The 27,692-nt window shown below is 41.5% G+C and overlaps 1 protein-coding gene across 1 annotated transcript in view; it reads left to right on the top strand.

Moving 5' to 3' along the window:
- Positions 1-27,692, top strand: part of ITPR2 (inositol 1,4,5-trisphosphate receptor type 2) — a 268,073-nt gene that overhangs the window by 94,512 nt on the left and 145,869 nt on the right. The window contains 9 exon segments of the mRNA XM_037387540.1: positions 10,280-10,473; positions 13,257-13,389; positions 15,333-15,390; positions 16,917-17,082; positions 19,059-19,232; positions 23,970-24,059; positions 24,213-24,338; positions 25,502-25,624; positions 27,206-27,406. Coding sequence (XP_037243437.1) covers positions 10,280-10,473; positions 13,257-13,389; positions 15,333-15,390; positions 16,917-17,082; positions 19,059-19,232; positions 23,970-24,059; positions 24,213-24,338; positions 25,502-25,624; positions 27,206-27,406 — 1,265 coding nt within the window.

The raw sequence follows: 27,692 nt of genomic DNA, 5'->3' as shown, positions 1-27,692 counted from the left end.
TTCTCAGCCTTGCGTCTATGTCTGTTAGCTGCTCTTTTGTCAGGTTAACAATTTGAAATATCTTCTTGAGGCATACTTTGATTAGCAGAGCTAATGAGGCAGTGGCTGCCTAGCAGACTGGAACAGTAATTTATGCCAGTAGTTTATGGAAAAAAAAAAAAAAAAAAAGGGGTTACAACAGAAAAAAGATTTAATCCTTAGGGAAGTTAGCAGTGCTAGTCACAGATATCTGTAGTGAAGCAACTGCTGTTCAGTCCAGAGTCTTGTCAGACCAAAGGGGAGGTCAGTCTGACAATTCTCTGGCGTGGAACATTTTCTGGCATGGAACATTTCTCCTTCCTCCTTATTCTTTCCCTCATCATGAGACCTGTGCATTAATGTGATTCCAGAGACCATTGCTTTTCTAGGAATTGATATCAGTTTCATAGATGTAACTCAGCTAGAAGATTTGATTCCCAAGATGCTTTTTACCTTCAAAGCAAGCATGCTGATGTATGTAATTTTTTTCTTCATCTAATGTCCATGACATGAAAGCTGTATTTTTGATATTGCTTTGTGGTCTTGGGGATATGCAACAGCAACAGAACCTGCAGAATGTCAGGAGAAGGTGAAGTTTGGTGGATTTTCACCATGGCTGGGCAGCGGAGAATTTGTATGCAAAAAGGGAGGACTTGTGGATATAATGCAAGTGAGTGGAGGCTGGGGTGGCCAGATTCACAGAATCAAACAGAATCACAGAATGGTAGGGTTTGAAGCGACCTCTGGAGATCATATAATCCAACCCCCTGCTAAAGCAGGTTCCCCTAGAGCAGGTTGCACAGAGTTGCATCCAGGCAGGTTGTGAATGTCTCCAGAGAAGGAGACTCCACAGCCTCTCTGGGCAGCCTGTCCCAGCGCTCTGTCACCCTCAAAGTAAAGAAGCTTTTCCTCATATTCAGAGGGAACCTCCCGTGTGGCAGTTTGTGCCCGTTGCCCCTTGTCCTGTCGCACCTGGGCACCTCTGAGAAGAGCCTGGCCCCATCCTCTGGACACTCACCCTTCAGGTATTTGTAGGCACTGGTAAGGTCCCCTCTCAGCCTTCCCTTCTCCTGGCTACACAGGCCCAGCTCTCTCAGCCGTTCCTCAGCAGGGAGCTGCTCCAGTCCCCTCATCATCCTGGTAGCCCTCCGCTGGGCCCTGCCCAGTCGTTCCCCGTCTCTCTTGAACTGGGGAGCCCAGAACTGGACACAGCTCTCCAGGTGTGGCCTCACCAGGGCAGAGTGGAGGGGGAGGATCTCCTCCCTTGAGCTCCTGGCCATGGTCCTCCTAATGCACCCCAGGATCCCATTGGCATTCGTGGCCACACGGGCACACAGCTGGCTCGAGGGGAACTTGCTGCCCACCGCAGCTCCCAGGGCCTTCTCTGCAGAGCTGCCTCCCAGCAGGGCAGCCCCAGCCTGTACTGGTGCATGGGGCTGTTCCTTCCCAGGTGCAGGACCCTACACTTGCCTTTGTTGAACTTCATTGTGTTCCATCTCTAGAGACAACCTTCAGCCCGTTCAGGTCCCGCTGAATGGCAGCACAGCCTTCTGGTGAATCAGCCACTCCTCCCAGCTGTGTATCACCAGCAAACGTGCTGCGGGTACGCTCTGTCCCTTCACCCAGGTCATTGATGAGTAAGCTGAGCAGGACTGGACCCAGTACGGAGCCCTGGGGAACACCGCTAGCCACAGGCCTCCAGCTAGACTCTGTGCTGCTGATCACAACCCTTTGAGCTCTGCCATTCAGTCAGTTTTCAGTCCACCTCGCTGTCCACTTTTAACCCACACTTCCTGAGCTTACTTATGAGTATGTTACGAGAGAAGTCAAGGTAGACAACATCCACTGCTCTCCACTCATCTTCTTAGCCAGTCATTCCATCACAGAAGGCTATTGGATTGGTCAGGCATGATTTCCCCTTGGTGAATCCATGTTGGCTACTACTGATAACCTTCTTTTCTTCCACATGCCTTAAGATGATTTCCAGGAGTAGCTGTTCCATCACTTTTTGAGGGATGGAGGTGAGGCTGACTGGCCTCTAAGGTCCTCCTTTTTGTCCTTTTTGAAGACTGGTGTGACATTGGCTTTCCTCCAGTCCTCAGGCACCTCTCCTGTTTTCCGTGACCTTTCAAAGAATATGGACAGTGTCTTAGCAATAACATCTGTCAGCTCCCTCACATTCAGGGGTGCATCCCATTCGTGCCCATGGATCTGTGAGTGTCAGGTTTGCCTAAATGATCTCTAACCCGATCCTCCTTGACTTAAGGGAAAGTCTTCCTTTCACCAGACTTTGTCTCTTGCTTCCCGGGTTTGGGATTCCTGAGGGGTAGCCTTAGCAGCAAAGACTGAAGCAAAGGTGGCATTCAGTAGCTCCACCTTCTCTGTATCCTTTGTCACCAGGGCAGCCACCTCATTCAGCAGTGGGCCCATGTTTTCCCTAGTCATCCTTTTCCTACTGATATACTTGAAGAAGCCCTTCTTGTTGTTCTTGACATCCCTTGTGAGATGTAATTCCAAACAGATCTTCGCCTTCTCGTTGCATCCCTGCATGTTCTGACAGTGGTTCTATATTGCTCGGAAGTAGCCTGTCCCTTTTTCCACATTCTGTAAACTTGCTTTTTCTGATTGAGGTTTGCCAGAAGCTCCTTGCTCATCCATGCAGACCTCCTGCCCCCTTTGCTTGGTTTCTTACTCATGGGGGTGTACCTATCTTGAGTGTGGAGGAAGTGATGCCTGAATATTAGCCAGCTGTCTTGGACCTCCCTGCCTTCTAGAGCCCTAACCCATAGGATTCTTCCAAGTAAGCCCTTGAAGAGACCAAAGAGCTCTCCTGAAGTCCAGGGTTGCAATCCTACTTATTGCCCTGCCTCCTTCACACAGGAGGCTAACTCCACCACCTCATGGTCACTGCAGCCAAAAGGCTGCCCCCAGCCTTCACATCCCCAGCTAGTCCTTTTTTGGTTTGTAGTTCAAGGTCCTGTAGTGCACCTTGCCTTGCTGGGTTTTCCACCACCTGTGTCAAAAAAGTTACCATCAGTGCTCTGCAGGAACCTCCTGGACTGCATGTGCATAGCTATGTTGTCTTCCCAGCAGGTATCAGGGTGGTTGAAGTCCCCCATGAGAACCAAGGCCTGTGGTCATGAGGCTACCTGCAGTTGTCTGTAGAATGCCTCATAGACTTCCTCTTCCTGATCAACTTCCCTGTAGTAAACACCCACAACAGTGTCATCCATGTTAGCCTGCCCCTTAATCTTCACCCATAAGCTCTCGAATCATTCTTCATCCACCCCTAGGCAGAGCTTGATACATTCCAGTTGCTCATTCACATGAAGAGCAACTCCACCACCAACTTGCTGGCCTGTCTTTCCTAAAAAGTGCATAGCCATCCGTGACAACATTCCGGTTTTGTGAGCTATCCCGCCGTGTCTCTGTAACTGCAATGAGTTCATAGCTCTGCGACCACACACAGATCTCTAATTCTTCCTGTTTATTTCCCCATGCTGCATGTGCTAGTGTACAGACAACTGAGGGGGTAGGTAGCCCCTGTGTATGTGCGTTACGTGTTGTGGGTTGGTTTTTTTCTGTTTGTTTTGCCTCATTAGTTCTGAGGGCTGTGTAAAATGTAGAAGTGACTTCACCTTCTGCCCTTGATGTCATGCATTAGGTTTTCTGTGAGGCTTACCTGAGGTCAGCTAGTTATTAAGCGATGAAGAATGGTCTAATAAAGAAATAAAGCGTGATTCTTGGCCTGTTTATGGTAGGTTCTGCAGTCTTTATGAGCAAACTCTGTAGAAAACCTGTAAAAATTAATACCTCTTTCACAAACAGAGCTGTAAGGCTTAATGCTTCTGGCAAATAATATATAGCTTTAAAGGGTTTGAAATAGAATATGTTCCTTTAGGTACTGAAGTGTTGTTATTATATGTCTTAAAAATGGCTGTAACTTTTCATGCAGAAAAATTAAATTGCATGAAAGGATATGGCCAAATCAACAAAGGCAAAGAAATGTAGAGCTAAAGCTGCTACTGGGCTTTTAATTTAGCCCTTGGTAACTAGACATTGCTGCGCATACAGTTCCCTGCCAGAGGATCCCCAAGGATTGGCAGTGTTGCATGCTTTAAGATGGCACTGAAACTTTAAGAAGCTTATGGTGGAGCAGCAGTATCGGTCTCGCTGAAATCCACAAAGTCAAGGCTGTTTGGAGTCAAAGCTCTTGTTCCAGCAGTCATCAGGAAAGTGACTTGCTGTTCAAAGTACCATCTTAAAACCTGGTTGAATGCAGCTAGACTGAGGCAGGCGTTGAGGCAAGGTCAGCTTTGCTGAAAACTGACTTTGATGATGGTAAAAGTTTTGGACTTTTATCAACATGCCAGGTATTCCCTAATGTAGCAGTGAGCGTGGAAACCAGCCTAAAGCTGTCCCAACGCAATGGCAAAATTTGGTTTTACCTTACCAGGGCTACAGTGGGTAGAAGCTAAATTCATGGGGAAGATTAGAGTGGCTGAGGAGGACTGAGAAGGCTTTGGGATGTCATTGGGTTGAGGGTAGGGAAGGAGGCCTGAAGGGCTCTGGGGACAGATGGTGACATGGCTAGCTATGTTGGTAGCACATGCTGTCTGGCTTGGGCCCTGCTACATTGGAAGGGAACTATTTTCGGCAAGGTGTTTGGAAGAAGCTGATGGAAGAAGCTGAGGCATCGAGTGTCCTCGTCAAAAGCATGCTCAGGTCTGATGGCATCAGAGAGTGGTCTCTATAACTTAGTAATTACAGAGGCAATGCAAGAAATGCCACATTTTTGCAAAAACCTTTGATTTGTCGTCCATCCGTCCCCCCTTTATATAAGCAAGCTTGAAGAATGTATTGGGCTTTTATGGACAGGTTAATGAAAGTTGTTGGAGCAGTGGATGCACGTACATTTGTGTTTTCTGGTCATTAAGTGCCAGATGTCTTGAAGAACCTGTCATATGTCAGCTCCTATTTAGGTATTTCGTTTCCAGAAACGTTGAGTATCGAGCTTTTCCAGTCCCTAATGAGAGCTGCTGGGTGTTAAAAACCTTTTGAAAATATAGGCACTTTTTACATGTCTGAGTAGGGAGATGAGCGCTGGGAAACTGTTGAAGGTAAAAATGGCTGAGCAGTTTTGAAAATTGAGTCCTAGGAGTCTGTCTTTCCAGTATTTGTGTTGAGGAAGGCTGAACAATAACGTTAGTAAGAGCAGACTCTGTCCCTTTGAGGTAAACTAGGGACCAGATCGGGTGTGTATTGTTAATTTTTCAATCAACAAGGCTGTGAGTCAGTTCCCTGGTGTCTTGGGAATATCTGTGGCGTAGAGGGCTACTGGCTGTAAGGGTATCTGCCAGTCTTGGAGGCTGTCCGTTGTGTGTTCACATTCAGCTACCGCGCGGTTCTCGGCACTGTTTGTGAAATACCTAAAATGCTGTGAGCAGTGGTGAGTGGGCTGAGGACACTGCTTAGTGACTGGCTATGAACAATTTGAAGAAAAGGCTGCCGTTGCTAGTTGTTTTTCTTCCTGAATATGGTATTTTGTCACTTACCATCCGTACTGTATTACATAGCAGATTGTTGTTTACTTTTATGTTCTACTTTTAGAATTTTTGCAACCAGTAAATGACTTATCAAGAAAATAAGTTTATGTAGAAAATGAAGTGTCAAATTATCCACTGTTTCGATGACTTGGGTGGTTGTTATTTTTTCGCTATAATTGACTCCTCTGAAAAGTCTTTCTTCTCAGAGAGGCCGCTGTGATGTCAGTCGTGCCAAATTGTATGAGATTATGTGCTACAGTTTTGTGACAGAAACTGATATTCATTAGGAAGTTGTGATCACTATAATAAAAAGTAATGAAATGGAGATGCATAGTTGTCTTTCAAAAACATGACAAGCATTCTCTTCTTTCCTTTTCTTTCAGTGCCTGTCAGTCTGCATCTCCTTTAAATTACCACTTGTGCACACAGTGATTTCACTCTTCCATTGGCTAACCTTGTGAGACTGTACATACAACAGGAGGAATTTCTAATGGGTCCAGTCCTTGTGGAAGGTTCTTGGCATCTGACTTGTCTCAGCAGAGGGAGGAGCAGAGAGGAAGGGAAAATCAGAAAGAAGGGAAACTGGAAGAAGATTCATGTAGATTGCCTTGCGTTCTTTTCCTCTGTTGATCAGTCACAGCTCTGAGCACTTTTGCAGTGGTTTGCCGGTGAGAGAAGTGGCTGGTTACATGCACAAGCACCGTACAGCATTGCAATGACTGTTCTCTCTCTGTCACGCTTCTCAGTCTTATATAAATGTTAATACCTTGACCTCAAAGAAGACAACAAATGATGGAGGTCAGCAGGTTAAGGGTGGCAGTACCATACGAAGGCACAGCTCAGGCTTCTCTTCACTTATCTGTAGCAGAGTGCACACAAAAGTAATCAGGGTTCACATCTACAGGCTATCTCTCCTGATTTAGCTCAGTTAACTAGCTGAGGCATTAAGTTAATTTTTCCTTGGGCATTGGTATTCAGGAAGCACTTTGGAGCTGTAACTAAGATCAGAGCTCCGTTATTTTAGTCATTGTGTGCATATGTACTAAGAAGTTAAATCTCTTTTATTGAGCCAGTGTATTTTGTCTTGCATTGTTGCAGGCTTAGTTAACATGCAGTCAGTCACTTTTTAAACTGCAATAACCTTTCTGCATGCCTTACCTCAGAGACTCATACCCTTTCCTGCTGAGATAAGTGTATTAAAGCCAAGAGAACACAAAAGCAGAGCAGGAAGAAACAATTCACTAGCAAGACTGCTGCTGGCCCCTAATGTTTGTGAGTGGCAGATTTAAATCCATGCTTAACATGGTCGAGACTTCCAAGGCTGGACAAATAACACTGAGCACCATGAGTGCTGATTACTGGAGGATCTTCTGGAAGACAAGCTGCTGCCAACTCTTCATGTACATGAACGATCCTCATGGCTTCTTTTAAAGAACAGAGCAGTTCCTCCCAGTCAGCTGCTTCATTGCCATGCATGAATGTGCTGGTTGGCTGCTGTGTGCTCCTAAGAGGTGGTTGCATTTCATCAGCACCCTGCAAAACATAGTTGTTAAAATATTTTCCTGAAAAGAATGCCAAATTGCTCTAGTTGCTCTATTATTTCAACTTTGGGAATGTTCTCCCAAAGCCTGCTCAACAATCAGCATCAGGCAGTTAATTAAAAAGTTTTCCAAGATGTGTTTACTTATGACACCTTGTCTCACTGCTGTTACTGACAGAAATAATGCAATATTGAGTCACTACCCATTTCAGCTGTAAATACTAAACTGGATTAAGTAGGCTTTTCTCTCACTAAAATCCTTTCCTATGTATTAATGAAATACAATTTGAAATGGCAGTGATAATAAGTACCACCTTAATCCTCTGCTTTCCTGCCTCTAGCTGTTTAAATCAGTTGCGTGAAGGTCAGTAGTAAAGGAAATATGGACAGAGGGTTTATCCTTGTTGCCAGTGCTGTTGGGAAGCAGCTTCATAGCTACCAGTCACTGGTTTGTACATCTTTTACCACTGGTGTTCCATGGGTAAGAGGAAAGGACAGCAGTCATCTCACTTCTTTTTATTTCCTAGATGCTTTTATAGGCTCTGTCATCACATTAGCTGAGTGCCTCCCAGCCTTTGTTGTATCGGGCCTCTCACTGTCCTTTTCAGAGATGGAGAAAGTAGTCTCCTCATTTATGGAGGTGATCTTGAAATGCAGAGAGAGTGACTAATTCCTTGGTCACAGGAGGAGTTAAATTCCACCCCCTGTGCAGCACCCCAGTGATAGCTGAGAAATAAGCATGTATCTAGGCAAAATCCCAGCTTGCTTTTTCCAAGAACATGAGGTACCCAAGTTGCTGTCTGACTCTGTCCAAAAGGAACGACCTTTTTTGTTAACTTTACAGTGGGTGGACTTCAGTCTTGAAGGGTGGGCAGGAACTTTTCAGAAGTGGAATTCTTCTACCTCATTTGGAACGAACTGCAGTTGTATCTGGCTTTTGAGAAGAATGTCTTCTGCACTTGTTTTAGACTTAAGTGGTTTAATTATCAGCTGGTAACTGATGCAGGTTGTTTTATAAAAAATTCCCAAGCTTTCCAAATAGCAGTGCCTCTATTTATGTTCACCTTTGTACAACTGCGTGAAAGTGATTTTGAAAACATGTTGTAATAGAGAAGATGATGACTTCTCAACTGAGATGTAGAGCAGGGGTGTTACAGGCCACGAAGCAGCTGCAGAACCTCTAGGTCTTCTTGTGGGCTTATCAATCAGCATTAAGGACAGGATAATATGAATGAGGGAAATTATTTCACAGTTTTAAGATGAAGGATATGCAAAAAGTTGGTTTAACTAAAGATACTTTAAGGGTTAAAGGTTTTCCACTTTGTGATTTAGCTTTACATGGGTGTACTGAATGATGGTCAATGCAAATAAAAGTTCAACACACTGGGAGAAAGGAGGCGGAGAGCAAAAGAGAGATATGGATCCATACTATGTTATTACCCAGCTGTTCTCTTTGATTTGAAAGGAAAATGCACCATTTTCATTTTGCAGCAAGAAGGGTATTTGGAATGATTTTATTTGCTTTATGCTGGTGTAAGCAGTTAGGAGAACTTTATATGCCTACCTAACATGAGGATCTAGCCCTTAGCTTGACTTCTAGCTTTTTTTCCCTAACATCATGCAAAGTCAGAAATGCATTTTTTTCCCTCCTTTGTAGGGACTTGAAGTATTATTTTCAAAAGACCAGTTCAGAGTGATTGCACATCAGACTGGATGCTGAATGGGACCTCAAATGCGACACTAATCTGCCTCATTCACTTTGAAAAACCAAATTCTTTGTATTTTCCTTTTAAAGTCAGGGCTGAAGGCATCCTCTTTCCCTGCATGCAGTACTTGAGCCCTATGGATTGAAGAAAGAAGGGCGTAAGAGGAGGAAATTGCTAACAAAATAAAATATAGCTTTGGCTTTTTACAGCATATTATCTGGGAAGAGGGTCTCTTTAGTATGAGTAAAACTTGTCAATTGCGTGGTGATTAAAGTGTACTGAAAGACATACAGGAACTATTCAGGCTTACCTCAGCAAAGCTACATTTCCTCCATTCTTTTGTGTGCCTTTGGTGTAGTCTAGGTCTTGGCACTCTGTTTCTGCAAGGAGATGCTATCATTCCCTTCCTTTCCTCCATTCATTCAGATCTGTACTTCGCAAGAAAGGAAACTAATTTATGTAGGTATGTAGCATTCTTTCTTCTCCCCACCTCTAGAAGAAGATAGTCGTTGATTCACTGAGATGCTTTCCATATCAAAATTCACTATAAAATAAGACCAGTGTAATCTATGGGAACAGACAGTATTTTTTGGTAGATTTTGCTGAACTGACATCAATGATAAGGTACTGTTGCAACTAGACTGGATAAAGTTTTTTGCCACATGGGGGAAAAAATACTGCCCTTGGGTATAGCTTCTTGTGTCAGTTGGCTTTGATTTGTGGCCTGTAATTTCAAACACATACAGAGATTGACTTGCAGAGCCTCAAATCTTTACTCTCTCTTAGTGTGATATACAAGATACTTTGGTAGTCTCCTTCCAGCTTCTGCAGTGCCAAAAGCAACCTTACTGTCAAGTGCCTATGGTATGTCCAGTTGTTGTGGGGAAGACATCAGTGGGAGTAGGCATGGAAAGTGAACGTCTCCCATGTGTCTACAAAGCAAGGTCATAAATTGCAGCAGTAGGTGATACAAATGAAATACCAACAGAAGTTTTCTAACAATAAACATTGGAATCAGTTGCCTCGGAATGCTGTATAATGTGGGATATGCAACGCTTAAACATTAAAAACAGGTTCAACAAACCTCTTTCAGCAATGGTCTTAGATGTAGATAATATGCCTTCAGGCAAAGGAATGGATTAGCTGAACTACTAAGATTTCTTTTGCTTTACTTTTTATGATTTCTTGAACATGTTGACAGAACTGTGGAAATATTTTGGTGTCTTTTCCATCTGTTGACCTGTAAGTAATAATCTCTTGGAAAATCAGTGTAGAAAATTTGTCCCTAAGCTATTAGGTAATTTGAATGAATTCCTTCTGAATTTTCATCAGAAATTGAGGACCTGTTTTTCCAATATGCCTGTTAAGACTGTAAAATGGTTTGACAGCGTGGGTGTATGTGCGATACATGGCTTTGCAAGTAAGCTTTACTCATGGCAAATACACATGTGTTTTTGTTTAATGCATAGGAAACAATGTTATGAGGACCATCCATGGTGTAGGAGAGATGATGACCCAAATGGTGCTAAGCAGAGGATCTATATTTCCCATCAGTGCCCCTGATGTACAGCCAAGCATTCACCCAAGCAAGCAAGCCAGCACCTCAGACAGTGAAGATGTGATCGTCATGGACACCAAACTGAAAATCATTGAGATTTTGCAGGTAATAATGATTGGTGGAATATCACATAGCAGTCATTTCACAGTTCTTTACTTATTCACATACTGGCAAGTTCTGTTACCTACATTCTTACTATTCACCGAGCTGTTAATTGTAAAAATAACACTTTCGTATGAAGAACACTTCTCTGTGTGAACAATTAGACAGTTGTTGTCCTTGCTCTGTTACAGCTCCTTCACTTTTGAAGGAACTAGATGCTGTAGAAACTGTGTCGCTGTAACTGTAAAAAGGCAGAATTTGTCCTTTAATGTGTCTCAGTAATGTTTTCTGAAGACAGTGTGTCTGTTTCCAGTGTCTTTTACACTCATTTTACACTGGGGTAGCTTGCTTGACTGTAGTATTTGACACTTCTGTTACAGTAGTTTGATGAAGGGCAGGATTGGACCTAGACCCACTGAAGTCATGCCAGGTCATGCATGTTTGAAGTCCGTTTCAAGTTTCCACTGTTAGACTGAGGATAGTTTGAGGGTTGATACGATTTTCTCCCAGCTGAACTGACAAGCTATATGACGTTAGCACGCCTCTTAAGATATAATTTTCACTTTGTGCTATTAGTAAGTGAAATGGCACACATTTGTTCAGTGTATCAAATCCCAGTTTCTGCAGTACTTATGCCCTGAAGGAGTGTTTCAGTGTTTTCTATAAATTCTGCAGATCTGTTGGTACCATTGTCACTTTTGAAGGATTCGATTTGTTCTGACTGCTTATAAATTATTTAATTACCTTAATTACTTGTCATCTGAAAAAGAATCAGTTGTTAGAGTACCCTCAATACGCATACTTTGGTTCCGGGGCTCCTTTGGTTTAAGGCTTATGGTGAAGGACAGAGTGTTACGAAGTTGTATCACCTAAATAATACCATTCATGTGTATTGCTTCTCATTTTAATTTGGTTTTTTTGGCTGAGTTTCTCTCCATACTGTCTTGCTGTACTGGCTGATGCCTAGGAGGATGATTCCAGGACACCAACATCGTCCTGTGCATTCCCTGGCTGCTCACAGGCAAAAGAATCACGTTTTGTCTCATCTGTTTTCACAGCACATCTAGTGCAAGAGCACCCAGGATTGGAGAGTGTTTAATCTTAATTTGTTACTTAAACAATGACTTGTTAGTTGCAGTCTAGTCACATGGTCAAATTACTGCAAATTAGCAAATTGTCGTATGTTGGGTGAATCACAGTAAGTGTGCATATATGTGATCTTAGTTCACAAGAAATACAAAATAATTTAGTTTTGTTTAATATGCAATGAAGGAAGATTAATTTAAATCACATTACCTTTCATTACTGTGCTGTTACCCTAAAAGGTGAGTAAGAATATTTTAGATTTATTGTATTATTGTGCATAGCTAGTACAATGATGATTAAAGCTATTCTATTCTAAGAAATATTTCAGTTTATAATAATTTAATTCTCAATATATCCTCTTAAGTAAAGGCAATTTTACTTAAGAGTTTCCATTCTGCCATCAGCCAGAATTAAAAGCCCGATAGACTTAGTTGACTATACGTGGACTTGGGAAATTTTTATTTTAAAAAATCTTGCTTGTGCAGTTATAGGGTGACTTGATCATGGAACCAAAAAACCCTGCCTTTTTTCCTTTTTGTTCAACGATTTTAAAGAATATATATTGTTTCTTAAACTGACATTTGGTTTTAGATGGTATAGTTCTAATTAAATCCTATTACAGTATTCTGGGTCTGGGAAGCTTGTCCGACTTAGAGATCAAAGAAGCAGGTTGCCACCATTTGCTAAGTCATCACCTGTTGCCTGAGTCTTGGTAACAACATAGGTGTTTTCATCCACGCCGATTGAAAAATATGCTAAATGATCTTAAACCTGTTTCATTGCATGCTTGCATTTACTGTGGGCAAGGAGCGTAAGTGTGGAAACACTGAAACTCAGTCGATGGGCAGTCAGTTGAAGTGTAGGATGTACATGTGTCAGTCCTTAAATTGGGCTAATGTTTCCAGCCTAGTTGTTTTCCTCACTATTCCAATATAAAAGCAGCCCTTCCAGCTTTGAATTAGGATTTTCCTGCATGAGTTTCTGATTTCACAGCTGAGGAACAAAAGGCAACAAGGTTCAGAAAAAAGCAGAGTGCTGAGGGGGGATCTCTGCTGCCATTACAGTGGTAGCTTCCAAAGCCAAACTTCTTTTTTGTGGTGTGCTGGCAACACTAATAGGAGCTCGTGAAGGAAATGCTATTTGCTCCTCACATTCTCAACTGATCATGAGCAATGTAACAAAAGTTAATTCCAGGCTTGCGCTTCACTCCATGGGAACCTGGAGTTACTGCAGCACTGCTGCCTTTGGCTGTGGGCATCTGAAAGGGTAAGCCTTGAGCCTGTTATCTTTACTCTCAACCCCACTCCACTTCTTATCTTCATGGGGCATTAAAAGTCCAGCTGAAATATGAAATAATTGGTTTCAACATGGGTTTGAATGTAATGATCTGTCTCATAGGCAGTGAAGACAAGGCAGTGTGCTGGAGCCCCCAGACAAATCCGGTCTGCTACTTAGGATTCAGCAGTCGATAGGGTAGAGTTCAGTGTGTCTCAGGATGGTCAGAGTGAAGAAAGAAATCACAGAAAACTGATGAATGTAATGGATTCTTTTTTTGTAGTGGCCATATTTACTTAAAATATTTACTTAATAATTCATTCAAAATAATCCTGTATCCCTGTACGTGCCACCACAGAAAAATCCTAACCCATGTTACAAATGGCAGAAGAAAAGTCTTATTAAAACTTTTTTTTTTCTTGTAGTTCATTCTTAGTGTTAGACTGGACTATAGAATATCCTACATGCTGTCTATCTATAAGAGAGAGTTTGGGGAAAACAATGAAAATGTTGATTGCTCTACAACATCCCCACCTGACACACCAGGGATTGCCTCAGGTAAATGTCTGTTGTATTGCAATCAGGTAAATGTCTCTGTTGTATTGCAATGTAAAATAATGCTTTGTAGACTATTGCAAACGATGTACTCAACTGCATCAGAAAGGCACACAGCACTTGAAGTTGAAAAGCTTGTGGAAAATGAAAATTTTAAGCAATCCCATAAAAATAAGATTTTTGCTGGCCTGTCCTCTAACAAAAATGTGATTCCTTTTTCCTGTGATGGCGATTTATTTTCATATTTGTGCTCTTCCCAAAACTGCACGATGACAAATCGCGGAGGGTAGATCATGAAAAAATGGTTGGGGTTGGATGAGGACAGATTTAAGTTAGGTGAATGTGGTTTGGGAATGGAGCTTTCCAGGGAGTGTTCTGTGCACACAGAAACTCTCAAAAGGCTGACTGCTGTTGTGTGACCACCTGTGAGTAGGGGAGAACTGCTTTAATTGTAGGTGCTGTGTAAAGAGGGACAGGTAAGGAGTACTAAAGTCTTTAGTACTAAGTCATTTTAAAGCTATTCTAAAGCAAAATGACCGTGAGTAAATGATCAGCAGCACAGAGTCTAGCTGGAGGCCTGTGGCTAGCGGTGTTCCCCAGGGCTCCGTACTGGGTCCAGTCCTGCTCAGCTTACTCATCAATGACCTGGGTGAAGGGACAGAGCGTAGCCGCAGCACGTTTGCTGGTGATACACAGCTGGGAGGAGTGGCTGATTCACCAGAAGGCTGTGCTGCCATTCAGCGGGACCTGAACGGGCTGAAGGTTGTCTCTAGAGATGGAACACAATGAAGTTCAACAAAGGCAAGTGTAGGGTCCTGCACCTGGGAAGGAACAGCCCCATGCACCAGTACAGGCTGGGGCTGCCCTGCTGGGAGGCAGCTCTGCAGAGAAGGCCCTGGGAGCTGCGGTGGGCAGCAAGTTTCCCTCGAGCCAGCTGTGTGCCCGTGTGGCCACGAATGCCAATGGGATCCCCGGGTGCATTAGGAGGACCATGGCCAGGAGCTCAAGGGAGGAGATCCTCCCCCTCCACTCTGCCCTGGTGAGGCCACACCTGGAGAGCTGTGTCCAGTTCTGGGCTCCCCAGTTCAAGAGAGACGGGGAACGACTGGGCAGGGCCCAGCGGAGGGCTACCAGGATGATGAGGGGACTGGAGCAGCTCCCTGCTGAGGAACGGCTGAGAGAGCTGGGCCTGTGTAGCCAGGAGAAGGGAAGGCTGAGAGGGGACCTTACCAGTGCCTACAAATACCTGAAGGGTGAGTGTCCAGAGGATGGGGCCAGGCTCTTCTCAGAGGTGCCCAGGTGCGACAGGACAAGGGGCAACGGGCACAAACTGCCACACGGGAGGTTCCCTCTGAATATGAGGAAAAGCTTTTTTACTTTGAGGGTGACAGAGCGCTGGGACAGGCTGCCCAGAGAGGCTGTGGAGTCTCCTTCTCTGGAGACATTCACAACCTGCCTGGATGCAACTCTGTGCAACCTGCTCTAGGGGAACCTGCTTTAGCAGGGGGTTGGATTATATGATCTCCAGAGGTCGCTTCAAACCCTACCATTCTGTGATTCTGTGGTTTGCTTCCTGATAAATGTTCTAAAGCTCATGTCTCTGCTTTCTGAGAGTTGGCTCATCTAACAAAAAAATTTAGAAGTTTCATATTCTGTGTCATTTGTGGGTCGCTGGTGGTGGTTTGTACAGCTCCAAGCACAATGGGGCTGTGGTTCATCACTGCAATTTGATTCTTCGTCAGTAGTAGTAATACACAATTTAACTCTGCCCCATGTCCTGTTTCTTCCCTACTACTCTTGCTGATAGTGAATTTTGCCTAGTTGAGGGATGTGTAGTTAAACCTTTACATGATAACATCTACTTTAAAGAGGAACAGAGCAGTTTAAACAATGATCGCTGGCATGATTGGGCTTTTTTAAAATTTTTATTTTGTTTTTTTCCCCAGCAATTGTTCCTGACATAGATGAAATTGCAGCTCAGGCTGAAACCATGTTTGCTGGCAGGTATATTCTCTGAAGTTTTACCACTCTCTCTATATCTGTTTGTTCAAGTTGATATTTCTCATGGACAATCTCTTGTTTATTTTGTGCTTATTTTCATACCCCTTTCTCTTCCGTTGGCTGCTTCTTATGACTTAACCTATAGATAGCCAGAAAAATGTCAGAAAAGATTGGATTTCAAACAAGAAAACAGCCCAGTTGGTATGGATTACCGTGGGATTGGGAATGACCACCCTCATAGTTGTAAGAGTTGGCGGAAAGATCTTTTCACATTCCCAGGGCAGCTGGGGAATGGTGTAGAGGTGTATCGAGCTAAACCATACCAATTATTTATTCACCTTATAATGCCTCACATGGGTGCTTTTAAAGAAAGATCACCTTCTTGTGTACCTTATGGCTGTAGCCCCAAATTTCTTGAATCAGTAGGTTACTGTTGACCCTCAGTATTTCTCATAGACCACATGACCTGTTGTCATTGGATCTTGTGTTTGAACTTTAATTTAGAAAATTTTGTCAACAGTAATCTCTTTCATGTGACTTTTCAAATTAGCTGTGGACCACTTGCCATGATCTTCTGGACCACCAGAGGCCTGTAGATCACAAGCTATGCTTGCAGAGTTTTGGAAGCGATTTCAGCTATGCTGTAAACAAAAAAAAAGCATGGAAGATATCCACACTGGAGAGTTATTACCATTATCACTATATTGATTTAATTTTATGGGTATAATTATAATTATACTAGTAAAAATTAATTCCATTTAGGCAAGGCTGTAGACTTCAAAGTTTTTCTTGGAGCTAGGGAGAAGGATCCACAATATGGCACTCTGATCTTTCCTCTCTCAATCCCTTATGCGTTCTCAGTCTTTACCAGTGCCTCCAGTCCCCTCCCTGAACTCCCATAATGTTAAACAACACACAGCCCTTGGCATCTGCATCTTTAAAACGAACAGAGAGACTGAATGGATTCTTGGAAACATTGCTTCTGCTTTGATATGTTAAGTGTAAATCTGCTTTCTGCCGTTCCAGATTATGAATATGATTCCAGAAATATGACGCTTTTGGCAATTATTACTATTTTTGAGCTTATTTTTCCTTAAATGAAATTTTAATAGCAGCTGAAAGGGAAAGAGCAAAAAGGAAAGGGCCAAATTAATCTCTGATGAAATGCTGCTTACTTCAATTAATTTGGACTGGGGATGAGCTTTGCACAACTTATCTAAGACATAAATGAATGTTTTTGCAATATGGATTTTAATCACAATATTTGACACATTTTGTGCGTACTTACATTCATTCCATAGCATCCATTCTGCTACAAGATTGCTGCAACAGCATATAACTGTAGAATTTAAGTCCTTATAAAATATGTTAAAGTGATGGTTTATTGTTTCCATCCTGCAGCATATTTGATTTGGTTTTAAGAGCTCTGTCAAATGAAGATTGTGTCTGCAGGCATATTTATGTCAAAGTTTTTCTTTTTTTTATTTATCTTACTTTACTTGGTCCTTTTTTCCCCATTTCTGTTGCAGAAAGGAGAAGAATGCAGTTCAGCTTGATGATGAAGGGGGCAGAACTTTTTTACGGGTCCTCATTCACCTCATCATGCATGACTACCCTCCTTTGCTCTCAGGTGCTCTGCACCTGCTTTTTAAGCACTTCAGCCAGAGAGCAGAAGTTCTGCAAGCATTTAAACAGGTATGGATGGGCATAGTGTTATTCCAGGAAACTGACTTCAGGGAAAGTCTTTCCAAAGGCTCCTTTACTTACCTAAATTGCTGTTTGTAGCATGGCAGTGTTATTTCCTTAGAGGTCCATATTCAGCAGAGATTTATTTATTTTTTTTGTTAAGAGTTGTTCTTATGTGGTAGTGTGTATTATAGTTGTGCACCCAGAAATAGTTATTTCTGGCATTGCATCCATTACTGAAAACGTAGGGCTGTGGTGACAGCTGGAATACACGTATCTCACAGCAAGACATAGTGTAGTGATCCCTCAGAGACAGAGTTAGTAGCTCATGTTCTGCAAACAGTGTACTGGTGTCAACAATAAGACTTTCCTGTCTTCAGGGCTACTTAGGCTGGTTATAAAGCTCTCTTGTTATTCATGTGATATTTCTAGTTCTAATTCAGGTGTCTTTGCATTGTGCTCCACTGCATGGTACAGATAGGCCCAAATAACAGGAAGACGGTAATAGAGCCAAGCCTGTTTTCAGCTTTTATTTTCTGCTTGATCACGGTGCATGTGCAGGCTCCATGTGTCAGTGGATTAGGATGGGGAGATCTGATGTCATGGGTCTGGATGACAGAGACATCTCTGTTATGTAACCCTATATATAACATATGTTGATAAAACCATCTGATGCTTATTTCAGGAGTCTGATAGTGTGTTGTCTCATTGTTATGTAAGATGTAGAAGTTTCTCTTGTTTGAAAACAGATGAATGATAAAGACCTGGAAAGCTGCTGTTTACTGTTTTTGCAGTGTAGCATAATGGCCTCCCACCAGATTGTTAAAGTTAGGCCATGGTGGTTAGTTGCATAAATAGCTGTTATTCCCAGGTAAGTGAGGACTGAGCAGCTTAACATGTTTTCTTAAAGCATGGAAAAGGCTAACTGACAAATAAACAAAAAAGACTGTAGGGAACATGGAATATAAATGTCTGCGGATGATAGGCATTCATAAATTCTGAAAAATAACAATGTCTTACCAAGCTAAGAGAGAAGATGGTAAAAACTTTATATTACAAAAATAGTGAACATTTGCCTGCATGATTATTATTTTTTTAAAGAGTGTCCCTTTCAGTATTTTTGTCTGCCATGTGACCGTAATCTTTACATAACCGTGATTTCTTAATAGTGCTTACTGATTTACTGTAAAGATTGTTAGTTTTTTCATATATTACCTTCATTAATAATCTTGGTAGAGGAAAGAGCATTACAAAGAAAGGAAATGTGTAGATCATGCTAAATCAAGAACTACAAATAACAGTGAAAAAAACCCCAGATAATTTGAGCAGTATTAAAAAAAATAAAAAGAGGCAACCATTCAGATGGTGGGAAATTACATGAACTGGAAAGTCAGTTTGTGAGCTCTATTTAAACAAGATTTTCTAAGCCGGCCTAACAATGTTAAAATGTGTTATTTTTCAACATTTGATTACAATGATGTAGGTGATCATTAAAGTTGCTGGCCATTCTGACTTTTCTTTGAATGACCCGATTCCTTTTCATATCATCCTTTTTTTTTTTCTTGTGAAGTACTTTGCTGATGGTATAAGCTATTTCTGACTGTATTGCTTTAATAGCATGTAACTGTATTGTTTTAATGCCATGAGGATCATAATCAATGCATTAGAACTAACTCTGCATAGAATTCAAGAAATTGTAAATCAGTGCTTGTGCTAAAAATGTTTCGCAGTGTTTTAGAGAAGGTGAGAGAATGTCATGAATGTTGTAACTATGCTGGTTTGGGCAACTACAGTCTCTGACTCTGTTAAAGGTTTTTGATGAATGGGGACTAAAAAGCCTACGTGTGCCATATTTCAATTTCATAGGGGAGGTTACATAAAGCACCTGAAAAGAGGGGCTTAGAATGGAAACTGTCAAGCAAATTACCCAGGCATAAGTGCTGGTGCTACTACTGTAATAGCTTTACAATTTTCTGTATTTCCAGGTTCAGTTGCTGGTGTCTAATCAAGATGTTGATAACTACAAGCAAATCAAGGCTGATCTTGATCAGCTACGTCTGACTGTAGAAAAATCAGAATTGTGGGTTGAGAAGAGCAGCAATTATGAGAGTGGAGAGGTGGGCGACAATCAAACTAAAGGGGGAGAAGAGCCCATAGAGGTGAGTTTAATGCCTTTGCTGTTAGAATTGTTTCAGTGTTGATGGGTAGTTTAATGAACAACTGCATATTTCTGGTCTGGTTAATCAAAGTAGCAAAGTGAGAATGTTCAGTATTCTGGCTGAGCTTTAGGAATAGGCAGAATAGGAAATAAACCTTCTTTTATCAATATGGTCAGTATTCTCTGCTGCTGCTTTCAGTAACTGCATTCTTATGTCATAGAGCTGCCTTAATTTCTAGCGAGCAAGCCACAGTGTATGGCATCATTCTGTGGCCAAGGAAGTAATCTAGGGATCACCTATTGGCAGTTGTGTTGACTTGCTGGAGGAAAGGAGGAATAGACAGTATCTGTTCCTGCAACTAGGGCAGAGGAGCACAAACAAACCCGTATTTTCAAACAACACGATTAATTCCACTGTCCACCAAACATAAGACTGACCTAAGAATAATGAGATTTTGTAGGTGAGCTGTTTGTGATTTGAGAAACTTTAGAACTTGAATCTGGAACCAGGAAGATCTGATATTTTAAAAAAAATATTTGATTTTTTTAAATTAATTTTTGGTTTTTAGTGAAAGCTGAGGTCCTCATATAATCACGAACTCCAAATGCAGTGTTGCAAGAGTTGTTATGGTTGAGGTTTGTGGTATAACAGTAGATAGGTCAGGCTTTCCCACCAATATTTCCATTTTCATCAGAGGAGGTAGGGAGAGATGAACAACTGTGATTTCAGACTCAGCACTTCCCTAATTCTCTTCCATGGTAGTCTTTTCTAGTGGCAAGAAAATGGGCAAGGAAGCAACAAGGGGAAGCTCGGTAGGAAGCCATTGTAGATTATACACATTGTGAAGCCAATGCATTGAGGAAAAGTAGGAGCCTTTGAGAAGAGACAGGATGTTTGCAGATATCTGACATACACTTGGCCTTTCAGATGGGAAGGCAGATTTTAGGTGGCTTCATGGGGGGAAAATCCAACCCTTCAAGGGAGAATCCTTATTTCTTGGGATAGTGTAGGTCCTATTCTTTCTCTGATATAACTTAGCTGAATTTAGTTGTGTCAGAACTGGGGAGGAATCTGGACTTCATGAGCTTTAAGTATGTGTGATATCCTACTTTTTTTCCTCAAGCATAGCTCTAGTAGGAAAGAAAATGTTCCTTTATGTATTTAACAGAAAAAGTAATGGGGAAACAGGTTACAGAATTGCAGCAAGATATTTACAAGGTTTTCTAGCTATAATATATTTAAAAAGTGTAATAAGGTCCTTTTTATTCCTATGGATAGCCCTGATAGCAAAGAAACTCCAGGAAGAGGGGACAAAACAATGTGCTTGAAACAGAAGCATATTTTCAGTGGTTTTTCCCATGAGGCATCTGTAGGTCTGTATGTATTAGCAGTGCTTCAATAGATGCATATTATCATCTCTGGCAGATCCTAGAGAGTGTTCTATCAGTAATATGTAATCTGCACAGCTGATTAGATCATCTGGTGGTACTGTCATGAGAGCTGTGCCAAATTACTGTAGCTCAGAATCTCATCTATTAATTGATCCCCTGTTAAATTACTCTTTAACAGTCATGGAATGTTTTTACCTGCTATAACTAGTTAAGATAGTGAATGCAGTCTTTGAGATCTTAAGTCAGATGTAAAAGGTGAGGTGCTGGTCATGGTCTGCGGTGTCTGAAACAGGTGGCTAGCTTCAAGCAGATAAACATCCTTGTGGGATCCCATGCTTTCTTGGAATAGGTGCTGGTTATTCGGTACTGAGCTGGATGGACCTCTAGGTTTTTAGGGAATATGTTCCATTTGCCTGTGCTTAATTTTTCCCAAACAACATTAAAGTGCACACAGGGGTTTCAATTGCGTTCCAGAACAGTCTTATGTTAAACCCAAGTTTCTGTCCTCACTGAAGTACATTACAATATTGGCATAGGAGTTTTAAAAAAAATCAAATACATTTTTATGCCCTTAGGCTTCTGAGTGTTTTTGGGTAACTGTTTACACCTTTCTGTCATAACTTGGGGGTCTGCAGACTTACTCCTTTCCCACCCCACCCCCACCCCAATCATATGGCTCCAGAAATGGGATTTGTAGAAAAAAGGCCGTGTTCTTCTAAGTAAAGTATCCAGAGTTCTCCACAGGAAAAATTAACAAATCTTGCATCCGTGCAGGATCATCTTGATAGGAACTGGAGATCAGATTTATAGGAAAGAGTGCTTGGAGTTAGATCAGACATAAATTAGACACCGTATAGGATTAGGAAGAAATGCTGAAATTGATCTCACGTAACTGAGCCTCGCTTGAGAAGGGAAAAGTAGCTAAAGCCTATTTACTTGGTTATCTCTAGTAAGGGTGTTGTGAGTCTGTATAGATACCATGGGCTATGGAAAGTGTGGTCTTTATTGTCCTGTCACTAGAGAACGCATCGGTAGAGTAGCACCAGAAACACAGGTCTGAGGAGGAGAAATAGGCAGTCTCAGTGAAAGGACTCTCAGGTGCAGCTGGAATACAGTGCAGTGGCATTTATAGATCTTCTCATCTTCACCATCCACTGAGAAAGTTCAGTGAGGTTTCAGGTGGTGTAAACTTCCAGCACCCTTAAGCACCTGGTGTTCCCTCGCTCTCCTCCTTTTCTGGTCTGTGGCAGTTTGCTTTGGTTCTGGATATGTTTAAACAAATATCTCCTGAAACATCATATATAGGTTGAGATTATGAACTGAAACTTCTGAGAGTGCCTTCATCCCCCTGGTAAGTAAATACAGCCTGCGAAGGGCAAAACTGTGCCAGGGTGACACTGACTCATGCCTTGCACACTGTCCTGCTGAGATGAGTGAGACACTTTCAGCAGCAGGGAACTGCTCGGACTGAGTGCTGGAATCTGGCCTCCAGTTGGAGTCTAGAAAGTATTCCTAACACTGATTCAGAGTGATATCCCACGAATTTTATGAATAGAGGAAGTAGTCTTTTTCATAAAATACCATTTCCTAAAGGTGGGGTGCTCAGATGAGAACCTTTCTCAGTGTGGTCTGTATGACTCCCTGTCCCCCATGGAAAAGTGCGACAGGGAATGGCTATCATGGGGCATAACGAGGCAAAATATGCAATGGAGTGTCTCTGGTATCCCAGTGGTGTGATTATCTCTTGATAACTACATCCCTGGCATACTCTTAGGGGTTCAATAAATAGGTTTTTATTTTGTTAAGAGAAAGGATGGATTCAGCAGTTTAATGCTGATCAGCACTTTCAGGTAAGACATATAGTTTGCATGGATTATAAAACTACTTTGATTGAGGAAGAATGCTGATAAAAGTAACAGGTAAATTAATCTTGGTTAACCCACAGTCCCAGAACAGAGGAGGGTGGTTAATTATAGCAAAGAGCCTGAAATATCTTCCAAAGTATTGATTCAAAACAGCTAGAGAGAAGGCAGCATGCATACTAACAAACCTAAAGAAATAAAAATCTGCTGTTGTTGCATAGATCAACACGACCACGCTGAACAGTGGTGCTGGCACTGTTATAAACAGCTTCCATGGCCAAGTGGTGCAGCTGTTCTTGCCCCACTGGAAGTTAAGACCAGATGGGATTTGTAGAACTCCTCACCTTCACCATCAGCTAGGAAAGTTCAGAGAGAGGTTTCAAGAGATATAAACATTCAGATTGGCGTGCACATGTGTTTTTTAGCATAATTCTCTTCTCTAACACAGTAGGAAGTTTGAGGACATAAAGAAACTCAGAAGCACACCTGTTTCTTCTTTTTTTGTGCTATTACACTGGTTTACATCCTTGTGGTTATACAGTGAGGCAGTCTCAAGATCTGCTACAGTTTTTCTACATGCTTAATAATTTCAGCATCCAAAGTCCAATCTTTCAATTCTTTGTGTTTCCAATTAAGAAAGGCTTACCATAGCTGGCAACAGAAAAAACCCCAAACCAACCACTGCCAATATTATAAGTGGCTGTATTCATGCAGATGTTTTTCCATGTTTTGACTGAGATATGCATGGAAAGGTGCATAGGTGTTGGCGGTTAATTGCTGACTTGATTTCTCTTATTTATCATACCCAGCTGGGGCTTTCTAAGAACCAAGGCCCAGCGCATATGGCATCATGACTGGGTGTTGCAGTTTAACATAAGGTTCTCATTTGTTTTCAAATCCTTTCCTGCATCATCCAGAGGTAAGGACAGAAATATCCTCTTCATGGGAGGAACATCTATAATTTCTGTACGCTACTTGTTCCTGTATTGCTGAGAACTCCACCCTACTTATCTCAACTACGGAGGTCGCCTTAAGCCTTAAACCTTAAGCCCTTTCTCCAGACTTTTTAATATTCACATACACAGACTTTGTAATCATCCCAGCTGCATTAGAGATTTTTGGAAGAAGTGGTGGCTATTGAAATACACTTATGGTCTCTATTCTCATAGCATCTGAATTCCTTGAGATGTTTAGTCTGTCATTTAGGGATGTATTCTTTTTTTTAGGAGGCTCAGAAGCATGAAGACATAGAGTAATTGCCTCAAATCATGTTGGAAATTTGAAATAGAGGAAGGACTTGAATGTGAATCTTTTCATTCACTGGGCTGGTAGATAAAGAATAAACGAGTCTTTTTCTTTATTATCTGTGTTATATCTGTTCCCTGTGAGCTGTTGTAAGACTTCTTCACTTGGTGTTATTAAATATAATTGCTTCATGTTGAGGAAATTGCAATAGATCTCCACTTGTGTGTTCTTTTTTACAGGAGTCAAACATTTTGAGTCCAATACAGGATGGGACCAAAAAACCACAGATAGATAGCAATAAAAGCAATAACTACAATATTGTTAAAGAGGTTAGTATATCTGCTTAGAAACTTGCTTGACATACTTGTTTGGTAAGTAGATTTAGTAATTATTTTGGAAGAATGTATTTTTGTTTGGTTTTGTGTACCATGGCTGGTTCTTTGCTTGCTTGCATGCTGATTTATTTGTTTATTTATTTATAGATTTTGATTCGACTCAGCAAGCTTTGTGTTCAGAATAAAAAATGTCGGAATCAACAGCAACGATTGCTGAAAAATATGGGTGCCCACTTGGTAGTCTTGGACCTTCTGCAGATACCCTATGAAAAGGTTATTCTCATAATTTTAGTGGTAAAAAACATGAACTCAATAAAGAGAAAGGCCTCAAGAGGCCCAAGAATCAATGTGAATATTTTTTTAACTGAATTCATTCAGCTGTGGTATAAACATGAAATGATGATGCCATTTTCTACCTTAAGATTAACGGGTTTGGGCCCAAGGTTAAATATGGCCACCTGCATAGAACAGGTTCTTAAGAACTTAATGTTTACAGCCTCAGGTACCTGCATGTCATTGCGCTATCATCCCATTCCTGAAACAGGCAAACCTTAGATCTGCAGTCACTGCGCAGTAAGAAGTATTGATTTAATGGAGCTCTTGACAGGGTATCTAAATTCCACTGTTGGGTACTGATGTGAGTGCTCTCATAGATATCTAAGACGGACAAAAAGCTTTCAAGGATCAAGTCTGAAATAATTTGCTTCTGTGGTGGAAGCCTCTAACCTAGTTCCACTTGCAAGTTTTTCAGAAGATAATGTGATTTTGTACTGATTTAGTGGCATTGAGCATACAAATGAATGATCTAGATAGGCTTTTAAAGAGCACATCTCTCTAGATCTTACAGGAAGCACTGAAAGGAGATAAACCCTCTTCTGGGCTACATTTTCCTCAGTGTTACACACTAATGTTACGATAGAGACAGTAGGTTCAGCTGTCTTCAGTAAAACAGTGCTTGACCATATAGGTGGTTCATCAAATCAGAGTTAGAATACTGTATGAGAAGCATAAAAAATGGGGATGAAAGTTGACATACATTTGTGTGGCAGTGTGTGTATGAACATACATAGTCGTGTAGGTGTACGCATACATCTCTTTCTATATGTAGCTATATCAAAGCCAGAGCTTTTCAAAAGCTTGAAATCAATGCAGGCTAGAGGGCTTTTTTTGAAAATCAAGCCATTTAGCACTTTTTTAAACTTGGAAATTATAACCGTGCATGAGGCTTTGAGCTTGTGTGGTCAAGTCAATTCAGAGTAAGGTACAGCCACTAATGGACTCTGAAGGAAACTAGATCAGTTGCTTTTTCCAGAGGGAGAATTCCTGCCCTATAAAGGCTCAGGAGAATTGGTTTGTTCCTGGCTAAATCCACATTGTGTGGTTTTAACAAGTATGTTTAGGTACACCAGCTGATTTTTGTTTGTCTTTTTCTGCAGAGCGATGAAAAGATGAATGAAGTTATGAATCTAGCCCACACTTTCCTTCAGAATTTCTGTCGAGGAAATCCTCAGAATCAAGTTCTCCTCCACAAAAATCTCAACTTGTTCTTAACTCCAGGGGTAAGTATTTTATTTTAAGGAGAATATTATAACTGGAAGTAAATTTGGACTTGCTGAAAAATGACAGTGCTAAATAAATAATTTCATTAAATTATGCCCTCTCTGCCTTCTCATCTCTGTCCTTGTCCTTTCTCCTTTATTGTCTTGTCTTCTCTCTCCTGTCTTTTCTCCCTTACCATTGCTCTTTATGTCATTGTTTTTAATGTTGCCATTTTAAAAGCAGAAACCAATATTACCTGTGGGATTTACTGGAGGTATCTGAGAACATGTGTCACATCATCACTTCATGTTTAGCTTGACTCTGTTCTTATTCATCCTAACTCACTCACAGATGTCAAGCTAGGAGATGCTGTGGCTATGCTGTCATGAAGCTTGTGTGACAGCAGAATCTGACCCATACATTTTTGTTGATGCTGCTTCCATTTGATTCAACTAATCTAAAGTCTGATCTTTTATTAAATCAGTGTCTTTACAATACACCTCTTTGTCACAGTCCCCTTGTGTGTATATATATGCATGTATTTACAGATATAGTCATATAGAATGACAGCTTGCTCAGTGGCAGATCTACTGAGTAAAACATGTTTTTATTAGAAAGAGCATGAGTATTAGGATTGTAGACCCCTGGTCTATGTGCATTAGGAAGTATTTGTTATTTTTTTATTTATGCTTTTTTTGTGAAGATAGTGAAAGGCACCGAACTGACCACAGTGGGGACTAGCGCCCAGACTCCTTCCAATCCAACACTTGACACTTAACCCAGGTGCCAAGTATGGAGTCTTCTTGCACTTGCATTTCTATTCTTTTGGAGTTGATCTTCTGATCATGCCAGTTATTGTGCTGTTCACATTGTGGAATGAATGGTGTGGACTCCTTTCAGATGATGCTAAACAGAAAGGTATACTTCAGGAGCACACCTGACCCTCATGAGCCTTTAGTCCAAGGGACCAAACTAGAGCAAGTTTGAAGCAAAAGCCCCAAGAATGCATCAAGTCTGGATGCTGGGTCCTCGGTGCCATCCGTTCTTGCTACAGATCTGTTCTTCTTGTACCACGCTACTCTCTGATAGAATCATAGCCTTGGGCTCCCTCTGTAGTTAATGTGGAAAGAGGTATCCTTTCAGAGTGATCCGAGGGCATGTACAATGATTTGCGTGCTGAAAATGCCTGCCTTCTGTCAACCACAGAGGGAACCCAAGGCAGCTAATATTCTTATTTGGTTGCCTCAATGCAAAGTTTGATGGCGAGTGTGATGTGGTCTCAGTGGTCTTGTATACCAGAATCTCTACAGAGTGCTCTAGCAGTGTAGTGTGTGTGTGTGTCTTCCCTCCACATGGACACAGATTTTGTAATGTCCACTTTAGGACCATTCCGTACTCATAGAAAAGTGTGGAGAAATTCCATCATAAATGAGAACTGGGCCCTAAGGTCACTGCTTAATCACTGGGCTGGTGCACATTGGACTTTCTTGGTTTCCCTTTACTAATGTAAGGCTTTTCTCTAGTCTAGAGTCTTATGAATCTTTCAATCTCAATACAAATCTGCTGCTCTTATAAGGCTGTTTTGATTTTAATCTGTTTAGCTCCTGGAAGCTGAAACCATGCGGCACATCTTCATGAATAATTACCTTCTGTGTAATGAAATTAGTGAAAGAGTGGTGCAGCACTTTGTACACTGCATTGAGACCCATGGCCGTCACGTGGAGTACCTGCGTTTCCTGCAGACCATTGTGAAAGCAGATGGCAAATATGTGAAAAAATGCCAGGACATGGTAATGACAGAGGTAAGTGAAGGGTTAATATGTTAATCAACTTGTTTGATATCTTTTTAACACACTAGTATTTTGAGGCTGCTTTTTCTGCTCTTGGTACCAATGGGAGATAATGACATCATCGCTTTAGAATTTTAAATGGTATCACAAATAATGAATATTTTAGCAGACGTTTTGGGGAGTTTAATCTAATTTTGTAAGGCCATCTGTATAACTACTAGAAAGAAAACATGAGTGTTAGAATGGTGATACAGAGATGTCTATTTGTAGATGATGTAGCATGGAAATCTCAGAGTTA

The sequence above is a fragment of the Falco rusticolus genome, chromosome 5 (genome assembly GCF_015220075.1).
Source record: "Falco rusticolus isolate bFalRus1 chromosome 5, bFalRus1.pri, whole genome shotgun sequence".
Lineage (NCBI taxonomy): Eukaryota > Metazoa > Chordata > Aves > Falconiformes > Falconidae > Falco > Falco rusticolus.
Note: the sequence above shows the minus strand (reverse complement) of the source record. Positions and strands in the feature narration are given on the sequence as shown.